At 44.5% G+C, this 25,141-nt stretch overlaps 1 protein-coding gene across 1 annotated transcript in view; it reads right to left on the bottom strand.

Annotated features, from left to right (window-relative positions):
* Positions 1–24,936, bottom strand: part of LOC111139699 (glutamate decarboxylase 2) — a 71,970-nt gene extending 47,034 nt beyond the window's left edge. Inside the window, exons 1-8 of the mRNA XM_022492029.1 lie at positions 24,438–24,936; positions 23,677–23,736; positions 23,331–23,480; positions 22,129–22,362; positions 17,356–17,446; positions 16,684–16,796; positions 12,650–12,765; positions 328–407 (exon numbers count right to left, since the gene is read on the bottom strand). Of these exons, the coding sequence (XP_022347737.1) occupies positions 328–407; positions 12,650–12,765; positions 16,684–16,796; positions 17,356–17,446; positions 22,129–22,362; positions 23,331–23,480; positions 23,677–23,736; positions 24,438–24,513 (920 nt within the window). The 5' untranslated portion in view covers positions 24,514–24,936. The remainder of the gene's footprint in view (positions 1–327; positions 408–12,649; positions 12,766–16,683; positions 16,797–17,355; positions 17,447–22,128; positions 22,363–23,330; positions 23,481–23,676; positions 23,737–24,437) is intronic.
* Positions 24,937–25,141: the final 205 nt, after the last annotated feature.

The raw sequence follows: 25,141 nt of genomic DNA, 5'->3' as shown, positions 1-25,141 counted from the left end.
CCTGGAATGACGACACTTCCATAAATCGATGCTCAAACCGCTGGTTGTTGCTTAAGGACCCTGGTGACAAAATCACCCCCATACCATCTTGTGACTGATTTAACAAAGGTTCCAATTCAGTCAAGGGCCATGGAAGGCTCCACAGCACTGAAGAACGACACCCCAGGACTCCAAGCAAGAGCCCACATGAAAAAGAAACAGCGAACAGCAAGGCGGGATGGAGGCGGGTTTGCCCCCCACCCCACAGTCAACGCCTGCGTCTGGACTAAGAGAGACAGGTGTGGAGTCACAAACTGCCAACCAATGAGGCTACAGATGCGTACTCACCTCTCATCGCATTTAATCAGAATCACGCTGTCGGTTCCGATCCCCAAAGCTGCAGCTCCCTTCTTGAGAGAAAAATGACTCTGTTAAAAAAAAAAAAATTGTAATTAGTTGCACATAAATTCAAAAAGACCTCAGCTGGTCTTTTTCCTCCTTTTATTTCTAATCTCCCTCAACAGCCTGGATTGCTGAGAGAAGATGGCATCCTTCCGCTGAGCCTTTTTTTTTTTAAACTGTGGTAAAACTGTGGTAAAATCTACATAACGTAGGATTTGCCACCTTAACCATGTTTAAGTGTACAGTTCCGTGGCCTTAAAGACATTTACGTGGCTGTGCAACCTGCACCACTGTCCACCTCTGGCATTCTTTTCATCTTGTCACAGGGAAATTCTGTACCCATTGAAGGATAACTCTTCATGCCTCCTTCCCTCAGCCCCCAGCAACCACGATTCTACTTCCTGTTTCTATGAATTTGACTACATTAAGTGCCTCATGTACGTGGAACCCTGTAGGATTTGTTGTTTTGTGACTGGCTTATTTCACTCAGCGCAATGGCTCTGAGGTTCATTCCTGTTGTAGAATGTGTCAGAATTCCCTTCCTTTTTAAGGCTGACTCCTGTTCATTGTAGGTGTACCCACAGTTCCACTCATCCATCAGTGGGTACTGGGGTGGCTTCCACCTTTTGGCCATGAGGGATAACGGTGCTATGAGCGAGGGTGTACAAACATCTCTTCGAGACCTGATTTCCATTCTTTTGGGTGTATCCCCAGAAATGGAATTGCTGGGTCTTATGGTCATTCTATTTTTTTTTTAAGATTTTATTTATTTGACAGACAGAGATCACAAGCAGGAAGCGGCGGGGGGGGGGGAAGCAGGCTCCCCAAAGAGCAGAGAGCCCGATGTGGGGCTCAATCCCAGGACCCTGAAATCATGACCAGAGCTGAAGTCAGAGGCTTTAACCCACTGAGCCACCAGGGGCCCCGGTCATTCTATTTTTGACGAATTGCCATCCTATTTCCCACAGCAGCTGCGCCTTTTTGTGTCCCCACCAGCAGGGCTCAATGATTCCAATTTCTCTACAACCTCGTCAAGAGTTGTTATTTTCTGGTTTCTGATACTAGTCATTCAAATGGGGGTGGGATGATACCTCATTATGGTTTAGATTTGTATTTCCCTAATGATTAGTGATGTTGAGTATCTTTTTATTGGCTCATCGGCCCTTTGTACATCATCTTTAAAGAAATGTCTCTCTGAGGGGCACCTGGGTGGCTCAGTGGGTTAAGCCTCTGCCTCCGGCTCAGGTCATGATCTCAGGGTCCTAGGCTCGAACCCTGCATCAGGCTCTCTGCTCAGCGGGGAGCCTGCTTCTCTCTCCCTCTCTGCCTGCCTCTCTGCCTACTTGTGATCTCTGTCTGTCAAATAAATAAATAAAATCTTAAAAAAAAAAAAAAGAAATGTCTCTATGAGTCCTTTGCCCATTTTGAATGGGTGGTTTTGTGGTGGTGGTTGTTGAACTCACCTGAGTTTCTGGGTGAAGATAACAAGACCCTGGGACTTTTCAATGGACCTGCCATCCCAACACACAGTAACCCAAGCCACTTTTACATATAAGACATAAAAACAAGCCAACTGCCTCCAGGAACTAGGTACTGTATGGTTTCCAGGCTTATATTTTCCTACCAAGAGAGGACACGCAGTCTCTGTCAACTTTAGTGAAACTGGGGGCACTCAAGTAAGAGAAGAAGTTCAGTCCAGCATTCTCTTCATCCCAGACTTGTTGGGGAGCTAACGCCGGTGCAGGCGATGGCTCGGCCTGAAGGAGGACCGGGGAGAAGGCACCAGTCCCTGGCTTGGGCAGTACGGTGTGCAGAGAAAGGCCACACTGACAAGCCACCGCCAGATCTTCGTGCTTTTGGGTACAGAATCCCGGGTAGGATGCTGAATCTCAATGGCTGTAATCATGGGGTAATTTGGAGAGCTGAGAGAGGCTAACGTAAGCCCAGCTGTATGGCATCTGCCCAGCAGCCTCTTACTATTAACTACAGATCATTAAGCTGTCCAAAAGGAGGGCTTCCTCAATTTACATCTCCAAAGGGTTGCTGACTGGAATTTTAAGTTAGCAGTCCATAGTGTCCTCTCCCTGAATGCCCACTTTTGACTCATCTGAATTCTTAAATACGCAGCACAGGCACTGTTAACATGTGTATTTTTAGGGGATGTGTCTGATAAGCAAGAAGAAATCACATTTCTAACAGTGGCCAATAACATGAACCAAGACACGAGGCACCGCCTAGAGGAGTTTAAAGGGCCCAGTGTAGCTGAGACGTGGTGAGAAGGGGCCATTAGCTCATTTTACAAACTCAGAAAGACAAAGTAGACCATCCTTCCCGAGATACCTGGAAACTAGGAGAGAAAGCTTAACTGGGTTTGTAACAGTGAATGATAACAACAACAACAAACAGAAGTGTTCCCTCTTGCATGGTTAGCAGATCCCTGGGAGGCTCCCAGAAGAATGAGCTGGTGGGGGGGAGGGGGGTGACATCAGTGTGTCACTGCAGGGCGGGCACAGAACAGAGGAGCCAGCTGTCCACTGAGCAAGCACAAGGCCCCTCAGTGAATGAGCTTGAAAGCACTGCTCAAATCAAGCACACACAGAGACCAGACTTGAAAATTTCCTAAGCCAGACAAAAGCCAGTTTAGTCATACAAGCAAAGCTTAATTTAGCTTATTTTGCATGACAAATGAGGCTAACGACCTGGGTCACATCGCGCTTATGCCTCTGAACATCATAACCGAAACTTAAATTCTTCCCCCAAACTGATAGGAGGTAACCACTAACCAATTCACTTTCATTGAAGAAAATTCTAATGTTGTTACCAATCCCTGTTAAGAATTAACCGTCCCTCCCTCGGAGCTCCCTAAGCTGCTTTATAACAAAATTCTCTGAGTCTCAAGCTTATGTTTTGGTTTCAGGGCTCCCAGTTTGCAAACTGCCCTTTTTTGGCGTGTGCACAATAAACCTTAACTAATTACTACTTCAGTGATTCCTTGGTTTTACTTCTGTCTCTGTTTCAGTCCTAAACTGCCAAATGGCAAATTGAGGCCAAGTAAGAGATCTGGCGCACCTGGTCAATGAGAGGCAGTAATCTTGTCTGGTCTTTAATGAGAAAGAATAGGGATGCTCAAATGAGGAGCAATTACCTAGGATAATTGATCACTGTAGCAAATGCCACACACTTAAAGAAAAACACAGGCCCAAAGAGAAAGCTTCAAGATGGAGAACAAAGGTTATATGAGGCATGAAAATAGAAGATCAGGGACCGAACACTGAGCCTGTTTACATTTTCGGGAAAGGGAAAAGGGAAATCACTAGATGTTATCCACAAATAGTAAGGACCGTGGCAAGCAAGGGGCCAGAGGGCGGCGGTTGGGGGTTGGGGGGGATAAAAAAGACACTACCTAATGAGGAAGAAACAGTGAAAACAGCTTCAATAGCACGTCTCCGTGCTGGTGAGACAGCACAAGTGTAATCATTTTTAATCCTTGGCACCACGTTTAATGGAACTACTTGTTGATGAACCACAGCAGAGCAGCAGGCTGGAAGCCGAAGAGCCCGGAAACCGGCATCTGGAGAGAGCTCAGAGGACGCCTGCTCATGAGCAGAGGGCAATAGGGACATGTGGTGTCAAGGTGAGAGAAAAGGGATCGATGGCTCAGGGTGGCTTCAGAAGGTAAAGCTATGAACAAAAATTGAAAGCCATAGGGAGTCAGATGTGTCCCCAAATCATCAAGGCCCTGGTAATGATCAGTCATTCATCACTAGAATGGCTGGGGGTGCAGGGGTGCGCCTGGATGGCTCAGTCAGTTAAGCGTCTGCCTTCAGCTCAGGTCATGATCTCAGGGTCCTGGGATCGAGCCCCACATTGGGCTCTCTCTCTCCTTCTCCCTCTCCCACTCCCCCTGCTTGTGCTCTCTCTCTCTCTCTGTCAAATAAGTAAATAAATAGCTCAGGTCATGATCTCAGGGTACTGGAATCGAGCCCCACATCGGGCTCTCTCTCTCCTTCTCCCTCTCCCACTCCCCCTGCTTGTGCTCTCTCTCTCTCTGTCAAATAAATAAATAAAATCTTAAAAAAAAAAAAAAAACGGCTGGGGAATGAGTTAATGAATATCTCCTCCACCCTGATTTTGGAAAAATATTATTAGACTTGATAGAACCTAATGCTTATTTAGAACTAACTCGTATTTTTATTTGGGTAACAGATGTTAAAACCCATCTGATTTTTATTTTTTACTAAAGAAAAACTTTAAGGTTGATGGAAGATTAATTTCTCGATCTTTTTAAAAATATCATAAGTAATCTAGATACAGATTACATGATTCAGCTGACATTTGAAAGATGTGCAAATGACCATGGGGTTTTATGGTTATAAAATAATTGTCTTTACAAAGTAAGCAAGCTTTCTGGGCTTGAGGAGGATGAGATTATCCAGAGTAAGAATTCATGAGAATGAGAGCCCATAGGCTGAGGCAGGGGCAGGAGCTCCGTCATTCCATCTAGCCCTGTGACTAGGGTGGCGCATCCGCTGCTTGCTTCTGTAATGGAGACAATAAATCTGTCCTGTCTTTAGGGATGGTGAGAGAATGAGGGGAGCGGTGGAAAGCTCTGAGACAAACCACTCAGTCTCTTGACATGCTGGTTTCTCTTCCTCTATTGCAATTTAGATAAGCAGTTAAGTATCTGGATGTGACCATTGTTGGTCACATCCAGATACTTAACTGAGACACAGATTCAACTGCCTGGTGGATCACAGGGCTTCAGGGAAAGCCTCTGCTAAGCCTGGAGACACAAAGGTTATTAAAACAGCCCTCAGTCTCTGGCTACCTCCCCTACCTTGTTTCCTGCCTCCCCTCCTCTTGCTTTCTCTACCTGATGGTATTGGACTTTCCAGTCTTTGGTGAGCTTGCTAAATTTGTTCCTCTCAGTCTTTGTATTTGCTATTCCATTTCTCGGAAAATCCTTTCCATATATATATATATATATATATATATACATATATATATATATATGTATATATATATATATATATATTTAAAGATTTTATTTATTTATTTGACAGAGAGAGAGATCACAAGTAGGCAGAGAGGCAGGCAGAGAGAGAGGAGGAAGCAGGCTCCCTGCCCAGCAGAGAGCCCAATGCGGGGCCCGATCCCAGGACCCTGAGATCATGACCTGAGCTGAAGGCAGAGGCTCAACCCACTGAGCCACCCAGGCGCCCCCTTCCCTCAGATATTTATGTGGCTCCCTCTCTCATTTGATGTAGGTCCCTGTGACTATATATCCTCTCCACAGAGACCTTTTATGACCATCTTGTCAAACAGCCCCCTTCTGCCCTATTCTCTTGTCAGCATGTGACATTAGAGTAAATACTTGTTTACTATCTGTCCCCTACTAGAACATAGGTTCCATGAGGGCAAGGACTTTGGTGGTTGGTTTAGCAAATATTTATTATTAGCAAATATTGATTGAATTTGACCATATGCTTAGCAAGTCCAGAAAAATGTCCACTACTTATTGCCATCAATCTCTGGCCACAAATCCCAATACTGAGGTGTGGCTTTAGTAATTGGAGCCAATTGTGAGCTAAATAGACCCCAACACCTCTCATCTAAAGCCCACTATAAAAGCAAGTCCAGAGATCTTCTTGACACCCACCCCAAAAGGCCCAAGATGGGGTCCTTCCCAAGTCGGAAACAGCTATAGGCCCTTCTAGCCAAAGTAGCTGCTTTGGGGAAGAAGCAACTCATAACTTCAAAAGAAGGAAAAGGGCACACTAAGTTGGAAATCTCAGCTCTTCTCTCTTCTGACATTCTGTCAAAAGCTCTGTCTTCTAGCCCTAAGGCCTATTGATTGTCCTTGGACTTGAACACCTTTGTGAATGGAGTGAATGAGGTGTGTGTAGAGATATAGGACAGAGATGAATGGGGTGGGGGCTTACACATCAGGACCCCCAACAAATAGATCCTAAAGCCCACCAATGAATGAGTTGAAATCTGCTTCTTTGATCCCTCCACATGCTTTGGACACCCTGCCCCACTCAGCGATATTAGGACTAACAGTCTTCTTCTTCTCCACACTTCTTCCACACATTCATTGATTTGCTCTCTATACATCCTGGGATTTGAGGAAAATGATAGCTTTTTCTGCCTTAGACAGACTGGTAGTTCTTGTTCTTGCTTTTATTCATCAAGTGGCCTTAAAAGAGCATTCTGCTTTCTAAAGCATCTGATTTACAAAGAAGCTGGTACTCTGTGAGACCACTTCATTGATTTCTAATTATAATGATTTGGAGGATAGGGGATCTCCAAACCATGTTCTCAGAGACTCTGTGTGATACTGACGTGATATGGATCTGGTACAAGGCGTTTCTGGGAGGCTGCTACTTATTACTCATAGTTGTACAGTGTAAAGTTACCTGTTGTGAATTTGTGCCCTAAGTAAGTCCTAAAAGAATGATGTGTACGAAGATTAAGTTGACATGAGGAGAGATCCAAGGATGATATCTGGTGACAAATGTGGACATCAGCACTGAGCATGAATTCAGTTATAGTGATCACTCAGTGTCGTCTCGGGGCACTGAGAAGAGTGACTGTCCCTTCCAGACCCCCATCTTTTCCTTCCCCCACTGTACACTATGTGCCTCTTGAGAGCAGGCACTGGGTCTCTTCTGTTCACTGTTGTCTGCCCAGTGCCTGAAGCAATGCCTGGCACAGAGCATACTGAGTGAAGGTATAAAGAACACATCCCACCGCCCCATGGCCCCATGGCCGCACTGTGCCTTCCTGCCTTGTACCTTTGTCTCCTACTGCAATAGAAATGCCCCCACAAGAGGCCACACCTAGGTTTTACCCATCACTTACAGGACTCTCAGGCTCTTTCCTGAGAGTAGGTCTTGATAGGATTGAATAGAAGGAGAAAATAACACAGGGGTGATGAGGGCCCTGAAATGAACAGGAGGTGGGAATGCAGAGGCTGAAGGTAACCTGCATTTAGCTCACAATTTCACTTACTGAAGTTCTGTCAGACTAAGCCTCTGTCTAATGGAGAGCATTACACGGGAGCTGTCTTTCCAAGCTGCCTGGGTCACTGTAAGTTCTTTTTTTTTTTTTTTAAACATAAAAAACATCTGTTTTTGGAATGGAGCCCTCTCACATAGTGTTGTGATATGAAAACCATCTTTCTAAACAATTATTACAATCATCTCCCTGTGTAAGTGGGCGGAGGCCATGAGGAGTCTCAGCAGAACATTGGCGACTGGCTGTGAAGAGTGGAGTGAGTTGTGGTGATTTGCCTAAAAGATCCCACTACCTATCCTGATTATGAAGAACATTTTTCCTTGATGCAAATACGCTGTTTCACTGAGGCTATTTCTGGGAGAGCTTGTTGCACACAAAGAAATAAGAGGAATTTGTAATGAAGCTTGTTTGGGCTTTCGAAGGATTCAAGCAGAGATGCGAATTATTCATCCAGAGTCTTAACTTCCCTCTAAACCTAGTTTCAAGAAGGGACTCTAAACTCATCAGATTAATTTTTGCCAAGATCCTCTATTACTGAAGATTCGGTGACAAGGATGAGATTCCAGCAAAGAACGAGTATGGAATCAGACAATCTTTAAGATCCTTTCCAATTCTGATTTTTTGTGATTCCATATTGGGGAGGAAAATAATCTTAAAATTCTTTACTCAGAGTGCTATCTCTTGTTTCAACTCAGTGATAATATTTACTTCTTCTTTTAAAAATTTAAAAAAATTTTTTTAAAGATTTTATTTATTTATTTGACAGAGAGAGATCACAAGTAGGCAGAGAGACAGGCAGAGAGAGAGGGGGAACAGGCTCCCTGCTGAGCAGAAAGCCTGATGCGGGACTCGATCCCAGGACCCTGAGATCATGACCTGAGCCGAAGGCAGAGGCCTTAACCCACTGGGCCACCCAGGCGCCCCATATTTACTTCTTCTAATGTTCTTCATAGCAATACTATTTGTTTAATTTAGTCCTACTCAAAATTTCCAGAGAACAATTGGATTTGAACAAACAGAAAAATGTAATAGCTCGACCTCCTTATCAACAAAGAGAAACTTCTTGTCTGAGTTGGTGTCCAGAAAAGGGATCGGTAGCTTTTGGGGTACAACAGAGACGGTGAAGGCCATTTAGTAAACAAAAGATGACCCTTCCCTTCCTCAGTGTGTGATGTTTCTCAATGTCATTTCCATCCCTATGGCTCTATACACATGCCAAGTTTTAAACTCACTGCTCAGACTAGAAGAAAGGACAGTAACTTGACCTGGCTCAATAGATCAGGAAATTAAATTAGCACTAGAATAACCAACATGTGGAAAATAAGGTTTTAGCAAGGATGCTACACGTGAATTTAGAGCAGCCAGCTAGAGTGGTGTAGAGGTCACCCAACCCAGTAGTTGAAAGAACAGTGTTGGGATTGTCAGGAAACAGGCTCAAGGTTTGACTCTGCCACTGACTAGCTAAAAACCCTGGGCAAAGCATCTCCCACCTCTGGGATTTGGGTTCCTCATCTATAAGTAAGGTTGTGGGGTTTAAAAAATTTTACTTAATATTTATGTAGCGTTTCCTACATCCCAGGAGCTGAGGTGAGTTGTTTTATAAGAGACTCTCATTTGATTCTCAAAAGTATTGGGCCTTGGAAACTCTCAAAGAGCTTGGAGAGAGATAATACTTGAAGCAGCTTCTGCCATAGCCTTTGGTCTTCCTTCCCTCCACTGGATCCCAAAGCAGCTTTCCCACTACTGTTTCTCCTTGCAGGTCAAGGACTCAGGAATGAAACCACCATGCAAAGATGGAAATTGTCTGGCCTGGAGAAAAGGAATTACATGACTTGATAATCTTTTTCAGCTTGTGAAGATCTATTTTCGGGGCTGGTGGAGTCAAGGTAATTGTAAAACTTGGAAAAATTAAGGAATTTATGGCAGGCCTGAAGCTGGAAGCAATTATACTAAGTGATGAATGGAATGGAATGGAATGACCCTGAGGTCTAGAACCCAGAAGAACCTAGATATAGAGATCATGTTACCTCTTAACCCAAATCTTCATGAGCAAGGCTACTTCAAGGGTTCATCTGTCCAGAATGGTTTAGATCAAGTGTTCAATGAGACATAGCAGTGCTTTAAATGAGCTCTAACTGTCCCCTCCAGTCCAGCCCTGTGAGATAATAAGTAAAGTTTTGTTGTTGTTGTTTTGTTTTATTTTTAGTGTGGAGAGTAATAATTTAGCAACACAGTCACAGTACAAGAAAAGATCTTGGTGGAAATTTTACTTGGGAAGGTATAAAATGTCAAATTAATTGATGTGCTGTGGCATACAAGATGTTGTCACTGAATCTTTTGATTTGATTTCTACATAGGTAGTTGGGGCATGGACCTCACTGGCCTGGGAGTCAGGAAAACTATTTAATCCCGGCTCTACCTGCGGCCTCTTCATTCAAAAAATGCTAATAATAACCTCTGCTCTGCCTGTCCTACAAGAATGTCGTGAGAATCAAATGAGCTAATGTATATTGGAAGTGTGGTGGAAATAGTCAAATAGTTATAGGATATCAGGTATCATAAATTAGATATCATAAATTAGGATATCATAAATTAGAAAAAGAGTTCATCTGTCAAAAAATAGGTATAGAGGGGCGCCTGGGTGGCTCTGTGGGTTAAACCTCTGCCTTCAGCTCAGGTCATGATCTCAGGGTCCTGGGATCGAGCCCCACATCAGGCTCTCTGCTCTGTGGGGAGACTGCTTCCCCCTCCCCATCTGCCTGCCTCTCTGCCTGCTTGTGATCTCTCTCTCTCTGTCAAATAAATAAAATCTTTAAAAAAATAGGTATAGAGTTAGAACCAATTGGTATTTTAGGAAAGGTTCATAATTCAAATGTTCTTTCATAATTATGTGCATGGATAAAGGTACAAGAAGGAGGAGGAAGAATGGAATGGCTGTTGTACAGCTGAATCACCTTTCTTTCACTTAGAAGTCAAGAATTAGCCTCTTAGTTTGCTGTAGCAAGAAACAGAGGCATAGCATAGAATTATTCTCAAACCACATGACCTGGGCTTTGTGAGCAAGGTTAAGTCAATTTCCATGAAGCTTGAGCCAAGAAATTCACACGAAACTAGAGAGCACAGGGCAGCTTTCTGGTTGACCAAGCTCATTTCGGGTTATGCAAACAGCATGGAAGCAAAAAGAAGATGCTCAGTATAAGATCATCTGAGCTTTTTGAGACTGAGAATAGAGTAACATTTAACTATTTAGAGGTACAATAGTATAGGGAAATAGTAACTGGAAAAAATATATCATGGTTTTCTCTCCCGAGAAGCTGAAAAATGAAAATTATCTCATTGTGAGATACTGGCTTAATAGGTTGAACAATGCTCTTTCTGCAAAGATGTTCACATCCTAATCCTTGAAACCTAAGAATATTTTACCTTACATGGCAAAAGGGACTTTGAAGATGTGATTAAGCTAAGGGTCTTGGGTTGGGAGATTGTCCTAGGTTATGTGGATGGACCCAATGTCATCACAAAGATCTTTGTGATAGGGGTAGGGAAGAGAGTCAGAACCAGAGAAGATGTGGTGACGGAAGCAGAGGTCTGGGAGAGAGAGATTTGAAGATGTTCAGCTACTGGTTTTGAATTGGAAGAAGGGGCTATGAACCAAGGCAGGCAGGTGGCCTCTAGAAGGTAGAAAAAACAAGGACATGGATTCTCCCCTACTGTCTCCAAAGGAACAGAGCGTTGCCTGACCTATTATAGATTTCTGACTTCCAAAACTATAAGATAATAAATTTATGTTGGCTTACTCCATTAAGTTTGTGGTAATTTTTTAAGTAGCAATAGGAAAGTAGCAAATAGGAAAGCAAAGGCAGGTAATTTCAGGCTGTGAATGTCTCTGCTAAATTTGACCTCTGTAAGTTGAGGAAGGACAAAGGAACAAAACAAGAAAATGATAAAACATGACCAAAAACAGAATGCTGACGATAATTTGTTAACATAAATCACTAGTTTCTTTGAATCAATGGCTACTGCTATGGTTGTGAATTGTATTCACTGGTTTCTAGTTTGTACTTGCCCTTTGCTCCCTTGTTATGGACACACACACACACACACACACACACACACACACACATCACTTAAAGCAGAAAAATTAAAGTTGTATGGAGATCTGCCTTGACTCCCACTATAACTCCCTGCCTCTCCAACTGATGTCTCTTTACAGGAATCTCTCATTTCCCTATAGACCCCTATACCTTCCCCATCTCCCATTTCCCCCACCATCAGAGGGCTTTTTGATCTTCTCTGAGGCAACTCTTTCCCAGACCCTAGGCTACTCTGAGGCAGAGGTTGTGAAGGAAAAATCTCAGGAATTCCACAGCAGGTAATGCTTACTAACGCCTGACAAGAACAGCCTCTGGTTTACTGCAGGGCTGTGTGTTGGGAGAATTTGGAGCCAAGATGTTGCTCAAACAGCTACAAAGCATAACTTTGAGCTCGTGTGTGGTTTTATCTCTGCAAAGGAAGGAAAGCTGGAGGCCTAGCAGAGGGAAGCCATCTAGGTTGTGAACAGGGTGGGCCACTTTATTCAATGTGTCCTCAGAGGTAGGGAGAACGGCTTTAACTCTTTGAAAGCCATGGAAAGAATATGAAGTACTATGCTGTGGCACTCAGCTAGGAAGTCCCAGCTCTCAGCATCCTGCCTGGCCAGCAGCCTAGCAGGACACAGGAGGCTGTAATGGGCTGAGACAGAACTGACCCGAAGATCAGATATGACAGATAGGACCGCTAGGCCATTTCTCCAGAGTGGTGAATCCTCTGGTTAAGTCCGCCAAAGATAAGCATTAAATGGTGCAAGTCACCATTAAGATAGAACATCTGGTCAGAATTTTCATACAGAAAGATTGTTATCAGTGGGACACTCCGGAGATTTGAGTTATGTAATCATGGCCTCAGTCGTCCAAATGAGTTCATAGTCACTCTGGCTTCTCCTCTCTTCCTTCCCCCACCCCCCACAACATTATTACAGAAAAATGATGTGTAGAAACTAGGAGTAAAACATCCTGCTTTCTCTTTGAGGGTTTTCCTACATTTCAAAGAGAAAGGGGTTCACCCCATTGTGCCACTCAACTGATCTCTCCCCTCATTCTCTCCCAAGAAGTATCTACTCACTGGGGATAAAGCATTTCCAAATATGACTCTTTCCACTTGGGCTTTACAGACTGTAACTTTAAACTTGGAAATAACAGAAACAACGTACATGCTCTGATGTGAAGGCAATGAGCCTGGGAACAGCAGCCATTCCTTTCTCCTTGACTTCTGGGAACATCTTAAACCGTGCAATCAGCATGGCATACATGTTAGATATAGCGCCACCTAAAGGAAGTAATAGCAACACACAGTGACCTTTTGTAGTCCTTACCAACATCATTTCACATGCAAGAACCATTCTTTATTTCCATTGACCTAGACTCCTCCTTGGACACAGGGAAAGGCCATATTTATTGGTTATTCTTTGAACTGAATCCTCAAACTCAGACTGAATCCTCAGGCTAGGAGGGTCAAGAGAAGGGAGCATCGGGCCAAACCATAGGACACATGCCACCCCTTTGTATCCCAACTGAACAGAACTGCCAATTGATTCTGCTTTTGCTGGGACTCCTCTGAAGAGGTTCTTTAGAACTGAGAAATTGTTGCCTTCCTTCGCACCATGTAAACGTGGTCATTCTTCATTAGGCCTGTGGAAATCTTATTTTTATCCTGATGGAGAAAACATTTCTTTTCATTTCAACTCAGGCAATGTCTTGTACTTGCACAAAGATAAGTCTGTTGTAGCTAATGGTGTGGACTGTTAATCCACAATTCTCATAGAATGAGGATAAACATCCAAGCCCATTTCATCAGACTCATCTGTGCATTTCCCCAGAAATTCTTTCCACTCAAAGACATCACAGAAATATAATTGTAATAGCTGAACAAAATCTTATTTCATAATGATAAGAAAACACAAAACTAAGGGAATTTTAAGTCTATGTTGAATTGCCTTTCCTGTGTCATCCTAAGATTGTCAAGGATTTCACACCATAACATTTGTATCTTATAAGTAAGGTCTCCAGCAAAGAAAAGTGAGCTTTCCCCCAAGATTGTTGGAAAGTTTAGAATTTTTGCAACATAAGATGGAGACAGGTTGTTGTGCATGCAAATGGAAATGATGACATGGAAACAGGGACATCATGAGGCAGAGTGAGGCCACTATCTCCTCCTTTCCCATAGGGGACACACTGGGCTTTGAGTTCCCTTCCCTTTGGGTGGCTGAGGAGCAGAGAGCTCTTTGTACCAAACTGAATGGCTCACATAGGGCCATGACTTTTGCCTCATGCACCCTGGGTCCTGAAGCAAGAAGGCAGCCTGGCCCTGGCTCTGTCTTCAGTCAGAATAAGGGCAATTTCTACGTCTTCTGAACCCCAGAGACATGCGGCAAGCAGAATCCAGGCGTGCTTTGAGCAGACACCTTGTCTACAAGGGCTGAGGTTGTAGGATGCTGCTGGGAAAGGGACCAGCTTTTAAAGGAAATTCCATTCCATCCTATGGTTTTTCAGTTTGGGCATGAGAACGGCTTGTTGGGTGGCGGGGAGCGGGGGTGTGTACTGTTCTGTGCACTGCAGGGTGTTTAACAGCATCCCCGACTGTTATCCATTAGAGGCTGCTAGTACTACCTGCCTCACCCGCACCCCCGCCCAGCTGTGACAATTGAGAACTTCTCCATTCAAGGCCAAATGTCCCCTAGGGGTACAAGAGCCCCAACAGAGAAGCACTGCCCCTGTTGTTCTTGTGAGAGAGGCTGGGGAGAAAGGAGGCAGGAGAAAAAGGGGAAGATGAACACAAAGAAAACACGTCACATAGCACAGTTATTCAAGAACCTTCCAGCTCTACCTTGCCACTCCTCATTTTGTCTCCTCACTCCAATTATTCTCTGTCTAAAGATCCAGGAGCCCTGAGAGACATGAAGAAGATTCTGGATCGTTAGAGCAGACTGCTTTGTGTCACCCAGGCAGGAGGACAGATGAATCTTGAGAGGAAGGATGGAATAAACAAGCTCTGAATCGTCAGGAAAATCCCGTTAGACAGGGAAAAGTTTGTGACTAAGCCAACATATCCTTTTCTTCTCCTTTGGTCCTTCATGACTTACTGAGTAGTGAGGAATACTCCAGTAGTCTTCAGCTCCCAGGCATAGGTGACATCACATAAACAGATTTCTTCTAGAAGTTCCAGAGAACTTTCCATGAAGCCTCTGGATGTTATAGACGGAGGTTTAAAGTAAAATGAGCTGAGCTATGTATTCAAGTCACAGACCTAAATCTCTGTGTTTAGTCCCAGGCAATGGGACTTTCAGATCTCAGGCACATACGAGGTATGATTTCCCCTATCCCGACTCCTTAAATTGGAAGACCCTATATCCTAGGAGTAAGGCTGGAGACTACCTGGAAAGGCATCCATTTGCAAGCGAGGTTGCTATAATCCATCTCTCCTCTGTAATGCAGAGGTATATGTAATGCAGAAACAGGTTGCCAATGGCCTTTTCTTCTGTCCCCTCCCCACTTTGCAATGTCTACATTATACTTAGCATGACGTCAGTGGCTTCCATCTTGACATGAGAGGATATGGATCTTTAGGCTCCAAGGAAGAAGCCCCATGATCAAGGTTAAGTCTTTCCACATGATCATCTTCTGTCATTGATGGGGGCATCCATACTTAGCAGAACTGCCAAAGAGGGTTCTTTCTCTGGGTGTATATTTTCTGGGGCAAGAGGGTTCCAAGAACAGCTAAATTAGGCCTGGCCCAAGCCCCCTTAGCCAAGCTTTCAGGGTTGGCAGGAGCAGCTGTTCTCTTGTCTCTCCTGGGAACCACTAAAGAGAGCTCAGGATGCTCAATCACATAACCAACCTTGTAAGAGGAAGAATAGAATAGAAACAATGCTGGTCTTTGAACACTACCTAATTCCTCATGAAAAATACCTTAAGAGCCTCAGTTCCAGACAATGATGACAAAGTTCCCTCCATGGGGAATGGTTTTCCAAAGGAGAACTGAGTTCCCTTACAAAATAAAGGCTAGCTTTAAATTCATCACAGCTGGTGTTTAATGGAAAAAAAAAAAAGGCTAATTTTCCCTTCCATTTAACTAACATGTTTTCCTTCAGCACCTGAAAAATGGTGTTGTATCTTTAAAAGCATAAAATATAATAGCAGATCTAAGCTTGTAGGTAAGGCTGCTTAATTTAAGCCCTACCCTTGAGGCCACTGTTGCCTGCCTATCATTTCTTCTTTCAACCTGTTCTTTATTTTTCTCTCTCCCTCATCATCCACTTGTCTCTGTGGGTTTGTGGAAGGGACATCCTGACATGGCCCTTGCTAACATAATGGCAGGAGTGGCTGTGGCCTCCCCAACAGGGCCAGTCTCCATGCACGGAGCGCCGGCCCCATTCTGATGACCCTCTCCTGCCACTGATTAGGTGATGGTCTGCGCACCAGGTTTATTTTCCACGGGTCAGTGACTCTCCCTCCCAACCACCTTTCTAACTTCTATTTCTTCTCTGCGTCAAAACCAAGGTCACATACAGATCCGGAACCAAGGGCAAGGCTTTTTTGTGTCAGGTTTGATTCTCTTGGCTGCAAGAGGTGTGAACAATGGAGTTTAGAATCCAGTGGCTGGTGATAAAAAGCAGGATGCAGGAAGGGAAGGCGAGAGAAGCCTCTGGAAGGAATCAACACCCTCTTTTTCAGCTTTAAGAAATGGTTTCCCAAGTCACTGTCTGCCCTCCTTGAAATTGATGTAAATCAGCTTCTCTGGTTGTTACTTGAAAGGGACAGAGTACCTACGCTCTATTACATAGCTGTGCCTCATAATGCATCCCGAAACAGAGAAGGCTTTATTAAATGAGGCTACCCTTTCACTAATTGTGGGAAGAGTTTCAGAGAGTGAATTCCCTTATGAGGAATCTTTATTCTTCTGTTCTTCATGATCCACACATCTTCTAGATAGGATCACAGTAGAAAGACTGGGTAAATTTCCACCTGTTTATCCTCTTTCTGAACACAAATAACTATTGCTCAAGCATGGGGAGTTGGCTTGGAAGCATGGTCAATGGTCATGAATTATCACACTCATGCTTTTGATCAACATAACCTATTTAACATAAGCAGAAATACAGACTAGGTATTTAGTCGCTCCTGTGTTCATAATGAGGCACTGCATATCAGAAGAAAAAATACAAAGAAAGGTTGAAATATCATATACCAGGAGAAAATATCCCGTCGCCAGAGCCCCCTGGCCAGCCAATGATTTCTCTCATTTTCTTTAGCGTGACATATTCCAAGAGCACAAAGACTGGAGCAATTTCATAGGTGAACCTGAAATGTAGTAATGGCCACATTTTATGTATGTATATAACTCGAAGAAATACTTCATTGTTACAACATCTATAGAACTACTGTACATCCCTTTTCAAACTCTACATTCACAAAGGTTTTGATTATAACATTGAACAGAGAGAAAATTATGTCTTCTTAAAGGTTGCCCATTTTTCTATATTCCTAAAGTCAAGAGCTTAATGCTCAAGGGTCATTTATCATATTGAATAAATAAAGAACATTACAGAGTAATACTACTTAAAAGACATCATCTGGTCCCGTTTCTTGTTCGCATTATACATAATTATAAATCCAAAATGCCAAAGAAAGTGCCTTTTGTGTTTGAAAAATGTTATATAACTTTGATTGCATGAAAGATACATCAGGACTCTTTTAAGTTAAAGTGAACACCCATATACTTCTGAAGTTTGTATCACTATGTTAGAGGCTACCTAATTAAAAAGAGATTTTCACATGAGAAGTAGAATAAAGACCACAAAATCTCACTAATAATGATCCTGGATTAAAAAAAAAAACAACCCCACATTTAACGACTTACATGTTCGTGTTTGCTGTTGATGTCAACCAGTCTGCTGCTAATCCAACCATATCCAGTCCAGTGGAAAGTTGATTGAAATATCTGGGATGCCCTGAATATAATGGAAAACCAGAATCAGGGCTGCATCCAGTGAAACTAAATGCCTCTCAAACACAGGATCACTCTAGCTAAAGAACTTTGAAATATCCTTCAGTAATAGGAAATCCATATTCAGAAATCCATCATGTGCGTGCGCGCGCGTGTGTGTGTGTGTGTGTGTGTAGGTGCGTTCACACAGGCGCACCCAAAAGGAGCATTTCATCTAACAAGAGGGACTATTTTGGGTTTTGGTATTTCTTAAAACACACTCTTAAAAAAACTTCCCCTAAACATTATCCTATTAAAAAAAAAAAATAACAAGTGGGGTTTGCAATGTGTATGCTAGTTTATTTCCTAGCATCCCTTCAATACAGTTGCAAACTAAAAATGCTCATGTAATCCAAAGCTATTCTTGCTTACGCTCGTGCTGCTAAAAGTCCTTTTTTGTTGAAGTTGTTCTGGGAATCAGTCATAGCATGACATCCGCCAGGCATGCCAATATTCGTAATGATATCAGTGACAAATGACTGATGATTACAAAAGACAAGGCAAAAATGGGAAAATAGGACACTCTGTTGAGTGATTTGTCCTGGATTCAAAAGGTGATGGTTGCCTATAGAGGGCATGGGCAAATCTAATTCTTGTTGATTCTTTTCGGTCCAAATATTTGATTACAAACAACAGAACTCCTTCACAGTTGTGATTTAAAATAAAGCGGGATACAGTCAACATCACTGCCTTGTCAACAAGATACATGAAGATATATTCAATGGGCTGATGAGTCCATTAGCAAGGCTTATCTAATTAACTTCTAGATTTCTCTGAAACTCTCTAAAGGAGTTGACATCCAGATACTCCTGAGGCTATTATTTTAAATGTGATTGTAAATACCTCATTAGAATTCCATTCCTTGTCTTGCCCCATAAAAGCCTATCTCTAAATCTGTGATTTGCTTGGCAGAAAAAATTTTAGAAGATGATCAATTATGGAAATAGCATCTGATAAGAAGGCGGCCTCCACTTACGGACACCTGTGTGAAGCCCGGGGATGACGGTCTCTCGGGCCAGCATGGGCGGAACAAGATAAAGGAAAGCAATGGGGAAAGCAGGGACAAAAGTCAATACAGAGCTTATCTGTAGGACTGGAGTGCTCTTATCAGCCTCCGGCATGTGGCTAAACAATTAGACACGGAGAAAAGATAGGAGCTGGAAAAGGGCGCATTTCAAAGAGACTGGGATTTGTGTGGCTCTCACTCACTCTCGGGCTTTGTTTTGCCTCCCCGTGGCTGTGCACAGTGCCCTTCTACCTTTTCGCTCTTTACCAGGCCCTCTGATGCTGACCCTGTCAGTTTATGTATCCAGGGAAAGTGAGAAAGCTGCCGCCCGGGGGCCATGGTCTGGAACAGCTCTCCCCTGTCTCTGCCTCATTGACTCCCCATTTCATTAGAGCTCACAGCTGAAATCACAGCCGCTTCTCCCTCCCGATGCCCCTTCATTTCTCTTTCCCTAAGCCATATCTTTAAAGCAGGAAATTAATAAAGATTAGCAAATCAATCCATTAATCTACTCTCCCAATTCATATGCATTTTCTGGATGAATGTGGCATCTATTATCACACACTATTTAACACTCTGGAAACTTTGGCATGAAAACCTCTGCAAAAAGAGAGAGAGAGAGAGAGAGAGAGAGAGATAAATTCCAAGGTATGTGTCCAGCCCCAGGATATCAAAAGGCCATTTCATCCTGCTACCTGCCACTGGAAAATTGGGAAGTAAGTCTGAGGCTTCCATGGCTTGACTCCCTTCTCTATTTTTTTGACTCGATCTCCCAAGGCACCTGAATCTCTCGTGCTTCAAATTTTTCGTTCACTGACGGTGATGTGAAAAAAAAAATGGAGGGAGATAGTTTGACAGGTTAGAACAACATGTCCTCTTGATTTCTGCAGGAGTATGCTACAGAAATACTCTATTTGCTCCCTCCCCGTGACTCCCCGCAGGCTGCCGGCGAATCCCGGCAGGGCTCTCCGAGAGAAAGGGTGTGAGAGACCTGCTTTGGAGGCTGCCAGCTGTCCCAGCCGTCCTGGGCATCCAGCTGCCGCCGCCGCCGCCGCCCCCACCCCACCGGTGCAGCAAGGAGGAAACGTGAGATTAGAGCCGCTCACGCCTCTGGAACGCTCCCCACAGATTAGCAAATGAGCCGCGAAGGCTGCACGGCCTCGGCCAACAACCAGCCCCTGGCGGCCCTGACCCTCTTGTCCACCATCAGCTGGCGAGGTCTACAGAGTCGGTCCAAACTGCTCTCTGGGTACCCGCAGCACGCACCCAAGGATGGCCTCATTTATCGATGCTTCCATTTCTTTGTCTGATGGCTCCGTTAAAAGACTCAAGACATTAACCCCTGCGCTCCAACCCCCCTACCACTACCACTACCAAGTCCAATGGGCCCCGAAAATGTTAATTATTCCAGAATTCTATCATTCTCTGCAGTTTTCAGTTTTCTGTTCCAACAGTTCTTACAGATGTAATTTTAACAATACATGAAGACTGTCGTTTGCAAGTATCTTCCCCACTGCCCTTCACTCCTCTCTGAGCTTGGAGCCCAAATGGAAATTAGATTACGGACTCCTTGGTAGAAAGCAGGTGCTAATGTATTTTATAAAAACATCTCCTGAGGAGAACTAAAATGCCTAATGGTCACAGAGATGGTAACAACTTTACAGACCCTAAATAGGGCTAGTGGTCAAATACTAGTTATAGCATAAAAACCTGTAAACTTGCCAGTCAGAAAGAGGTGGACGGTGTTAATTCTTTGAACTGCTATTTGGGGGTGGAACAGGGAAGACCAGAAGACTACATATGTTATGAATAATATTGATATTGATGCTTAGAAATCCAACTTCATCCCATTTTCCTCTGAACTTCAAATAAAATGCATCAGAACTACATTTGACCAACAGTTTCACAAGGATTATGGCAAAATCTAAGAACTGAATGGTCCCATCTTCTCCTGATGCTAAATGAAGCATTGACGGACAGAACTATGACTTTCATTGACTTGCAATTCCCATTATCTTAACTCTTTAAATTACACGTCAGACATCACCAGCTTTTAAGGATGAAGATGTAAAACATTTTTATAGGTTCTTTTCAGTTTGGTAGCAATAAAAATAATAGGTAGCAACCTACTATTATCATATTGAAATATTAGGGTAGGGGAATGGGTCAAACAAAAATGAATTAAAGGCACTGTTCAGGTTTGCACCCACACATACATCAAAAGCTGGGAGGAAGAACATCTGTAATGCCTTGTATATACATCGTGTGGATTCTCTGTGAACATAATTGAGAATGATAACTAATAAGCCTTCAAAATTCATACTCCACAGACCAAGTGTGATCAAAATCACCAAGTTCAACTCCTTTCCCTATGTACCTAGTTCTAAGTCTATAGTCCCACAGAAGCGGATACTAATAATGCAGCAGATCGATTTCCCTAGGCTGCTTCTTTGCATACTTTTCCTCTCTGTTGGTATAACAAATGGAAAAACAAAACCCCAAAAAGTAGCTAAATGTCACACAGCAAACATCCGTAAAATGCTTGTTGTTGATGAGAGCAATATGATAATTCATTAACCAAAGAAATGGCAACATAAAAAGATCAAGTTCCTATGGTAATTAATATTCATGTGACATTTTTATTTGCCAGCGGATCTTTTTTAAGGCTACAAATCAATTTAGAGCCACAAGGTATTCTATCCCTTGTGGTATTCATTCATACTTAGTTTTATTGCTTTAAGGAAGTGTAGTGATATCATGCATCAGCATGGTTAGAGACAAGGCAGGAAAAGAAGGGGTAGTCGTGATCTGGGGAGACAAACAGCTGATTTTTGCGTAGATAAAATGAAAGCTTAGAATGTGCCCAAATAAATGTTACACCTGGGGCTGCAAAATGAATAGTGTATGAAGACTACTGTGAAAAAAAAAGCAATAAATACAAAATACATTTTAAAATAAGGATAAGGATACTTGATTCCCCTCCCCCACCCATTTTCTTCATTTTATATTCAGAATGGCTACGAAGCACACACACATCCTTGTATATAACACGGTTGAATAGTTAAGCTAGTTTGTATTGTGTTTTCTTTTGTGGACATTTCTTTTAAAAAAGGAGAAAACCTGGGGTTTGAATCTGAGGTCCTGGCCATTTGAGACAATGCCAAATTATTGTCTCTCTGTAGCGATAATTACATAGAATGGTTTGTCCAATGTCTGACCATTCCTACTCCGTGGAAATGACTAGCACTACACTAGTATTGGGCTTCTGTTTGGATCATGCCTTTTGCGCTTTCATTTCTATACTCCCTTTCTGTCTCCATTTTGGGTCACTTCTACTGGCCTCTGCTGACAAATGGTTGCTTCTACATCAGTGATTAATCTCCACGGCCAAATGCATGCAATGTAAAATCTGATGATTTATACTTGATACATTTATAATGTTTCTGATATTATCAACTTCAAAAACATCAATAGTAAAGGGTGCCTTTGCTTTATAGCATTCTAATAATGACTTTTTTAATTGATGAAAATAACTCTGTAAATGTGAAAATACCAGTAACCCCAAAACAGAAAACATTTTTATAGAAAATAAAAATTGTAAAAGGAAAAAAGGAGCTTTATTATTTTTGACTGGACAATACCTGTTTTAATTGCATATTTTAGAGTCGTTTGGCAATGCATCAAAATTTCCTCCAAATTTTGTGGTTGGTCTGCCAATTCCCAGTTATACTCTTGAAGGAGCTCATTAGGGTAATGGAAATCAATCACTTTGGTTGATCTATCGAAACTTTTCACCACATACTGAAGCAAAATGTCCATAACGTCTTGCAGAAACGCCAAAGTGGGCCTTTCTCCATCACATGCTGGCAGCAGGTCTAAAGAATGGAATAAAAAATGCCACATTTTAATTTTACCGTGAAAATATCCAGGCAAGATCTTGATTCGGCAATTTCTCTTTGGATTGAGAGATGTTGTGCTTTAAAAATCTGGAAACGCAGAGTGTTTTCTTTAAAGGGGAGGTATTTTTCAAAGATGAAGGAAAAAGAGAAATTGCGGTTTCTCCCCCCACCCCAAATTAGTTCTTGCATTTCAATCCACAACGTGTTGTTTGCTTTCTTTTTAAAAAGACTATGCCTCCATTCATCTGTTTCACAGGGGTCCTTCCAAATGTTATATCTCAGTAAATCATCTTAAACGATTATGGAAATACGTCACATCAGAAATGTTTGAGGATTGCCTTTGGGCAACTCAGGTAAAGTGGAGCATGCAATGTTAGGATCTCTGACCCATTAAGATGGCTCGCCATTTCCCAAGTCTGTGTGTGTGTATGTGTGTGTGTGCGCGCGCTAGCGCGCTCATTTATGTGACTGGGTGTGTAAACACAGGGGAGTAAAACCCCGTACAGGTCTCATGTGAATGTAATAGTTTCCCCGTGAAACTGCATCTATGAATTACTCTTTTGATCTAAAGACCTAGAACGTCTCAGCAACCAAGTCCTATTCGTTTCAGCGGCCACCAAGAAGCCGACCTCGAGGTTCAGCGCGCGCGGGGACCTGCGCTAAACGCAAACCCAAGGGCGGCTCTGGGACTAGAGCGCCGAGGCCCTGGAGTCCCCTTGGAACGCCCGCGCCCAACGCTGCGCATAGGCCGGGGTTGGGGCTCAGATGAAGGGACAGGCACAGTGTTTCTCGCTTACAGCTGAAGATTCACCCAAGGTCCGCCCGCCTCCGCCCTGATTCTCGACGACTTGGGTCAGGGCCCTGGCACTGGGTCCCTTTTCGTCGCGGTGGGTGGGGCTGTGCGAGGGACAGTGGTTCCCGGGGACCTCACGAAGCGCATTTACCTGTTGCATGTAGAAACGCATAGTTGACATCCGCTTTGGGGCAGCTGCAAGGCTTCTGATTACAAGCGCAGGCGGCCTTCCGGGAGGGGGCCCGCGGGGGCTGGCTCCCGCCACTCTCCGAGGGCTTCTCGGCGTCTCCGTAGAGCAGGGCTAGGCAAACACAACGAGAGCGCTGGTCAGCCGGCTGCCGACCCCGGGTCCCTCGCCCCTGCCTATCCTTGGCCAAGAAACCTCAGCTCCGCTGTTGGGGATGCGGAGGTGAGAAGGTGACATTGCCCCGCGGGACCCAGAGGCGACTGACTGGCCGTGTTCGATTCCCTCCCCCCCTCATGAGCAGGGCACTCACCGCACAGCTTGTTTCCGATGCCGCCTGTGAACTTCTGAGCCACCTGACACCAGGCTCTCGCTGCAGGGAAAGACAGGTAGGAGGACAGCGAGGCAGAAAGAGAATGGCAGACGTGTGAAATTTCGTTCTACGGGAACAAACGCACTAAACCCGGGGTGGGGAAAAGGGCCGCCGGGAGCTCCGCACAGAGGACAGGTGCAGGAGGCGCGCGGCAGCCAGGCGGCCCGGCCCAGCCCGACCTTACGTTCGCTGATTTGTTTTCAAGAGAAACCCAGACTCCAGCCCTTTGCACTTGCCTTCCAGGTGCCAATAGGAACGTTCAGGCAAACCCCCCTTCCTGCCTTGCGAGTTTTCCTAGATATCGAAGCTGTCCATTTTCCTCGCAGGCTCTCCTTCCAGACCAAGAATTCTCTCCCATTTTCCCCCGTTTCCCACAGCCACTCTATCCCTCTACAGGGTCCAGACACCAAGATGGTGGGAGTGCCCCAGGCCCACGGAATTCGGTTTCGAGGAGACGCCTCTGTGTTTGGGGGGCTCTCCCAAACTTCACTGAAAGGAGTCTGAGATTCTTGGGCGTCTTTCCCAAGAGATAAGGGCATGTGGGGTTTTGGTCTCTTGGGACATCAGGGACCTACAGCGAGGGCAGGGCGAAGTGTCCGAAGTTTCCTGTTGCAGATGGAAAAACCTCCTTCGTCTTCCCTAGCACTGCAAACCCCAGTCCACCCGCAAAGCTCTCCTGGAGCAGATCCTTGTTCCCCTACCTGTGCCGGGGTTCTCGGGATCCCCGGAGCCATCTTCAGACCCGAAGGACCAAAAGCCGGAGCCCGGAGATGCCATCAGCGCTGTGCGACTGGAGCGGGTCGCCTCCGAGTGCGAACTGTCGGCGAGTTGCCCTCGGCTCGGCTCGGCTCTGCGCGCGCGTGCGTGAGTGTGGCGGGAGGAGGGTACCGTGTGGGGACCCGCGCGGCCGTGCGGCAGAGGGTGGGTGTCACACAGGGACAGGAAACGTGCGTGTCTGCGTGTTAGTGCGTGTATGTGTGCTGGGGTTAGGGCTTAGAGACGTGGCTGAGGTTAGATAGGGAGGGAGACCGAAGGGTCCGCGCCGCAGGGATATGGGAAAGCGCCGAGCGCCCGAACTGCTTTTGAAGGGGAAGGAGTCCAATCCGGATGGATGAGGGGGCGGCGGAGAGGAAAAAAAAAAATGGGAGCGGGAGGATGCGAGGCAGACGTGCTCACGAGCTGGAGTCAGAGCGTGTGGGTGGGAGGCGTGCAGGGGAGCCCCTGGGGAGCGCTAGCCGCGAGCCTGCAGACAGCCCCCGCGGGCTCGGGAGCGCTGTCCAGAGTGCTAACGCGGCCGACTGCGCGCGGCTTCAGCGAGGGGTAGACCAGACAGACCTTGGCGAGGCGGAGCCGGTGGCCGAACCGAGTCACACACAGGCATCGATTGGCGTATTGTTTGAGGTCT

The sequence above is a fragment of the Enhydra lutris genome, unplaced genomic scaffold, assembly GCF_002288905.1.
Source record: "Enhydra lutris kenyoni isolate GAN:26980312 unplaced genomic scaffold, ASM228890v2 scaffoldscaffold113, whole genome shotgun sequence".
In the NCBI taxonomy this organism is placed as follows: Eukaryota; Metazoa; Chordata; class Mammalia; order Carnivora; family Mustelidae; genus Enhydra; species Enhydra lutris.
This window is presented reverse-complemented; position numbering and strand designations above follow the sequence as displayed.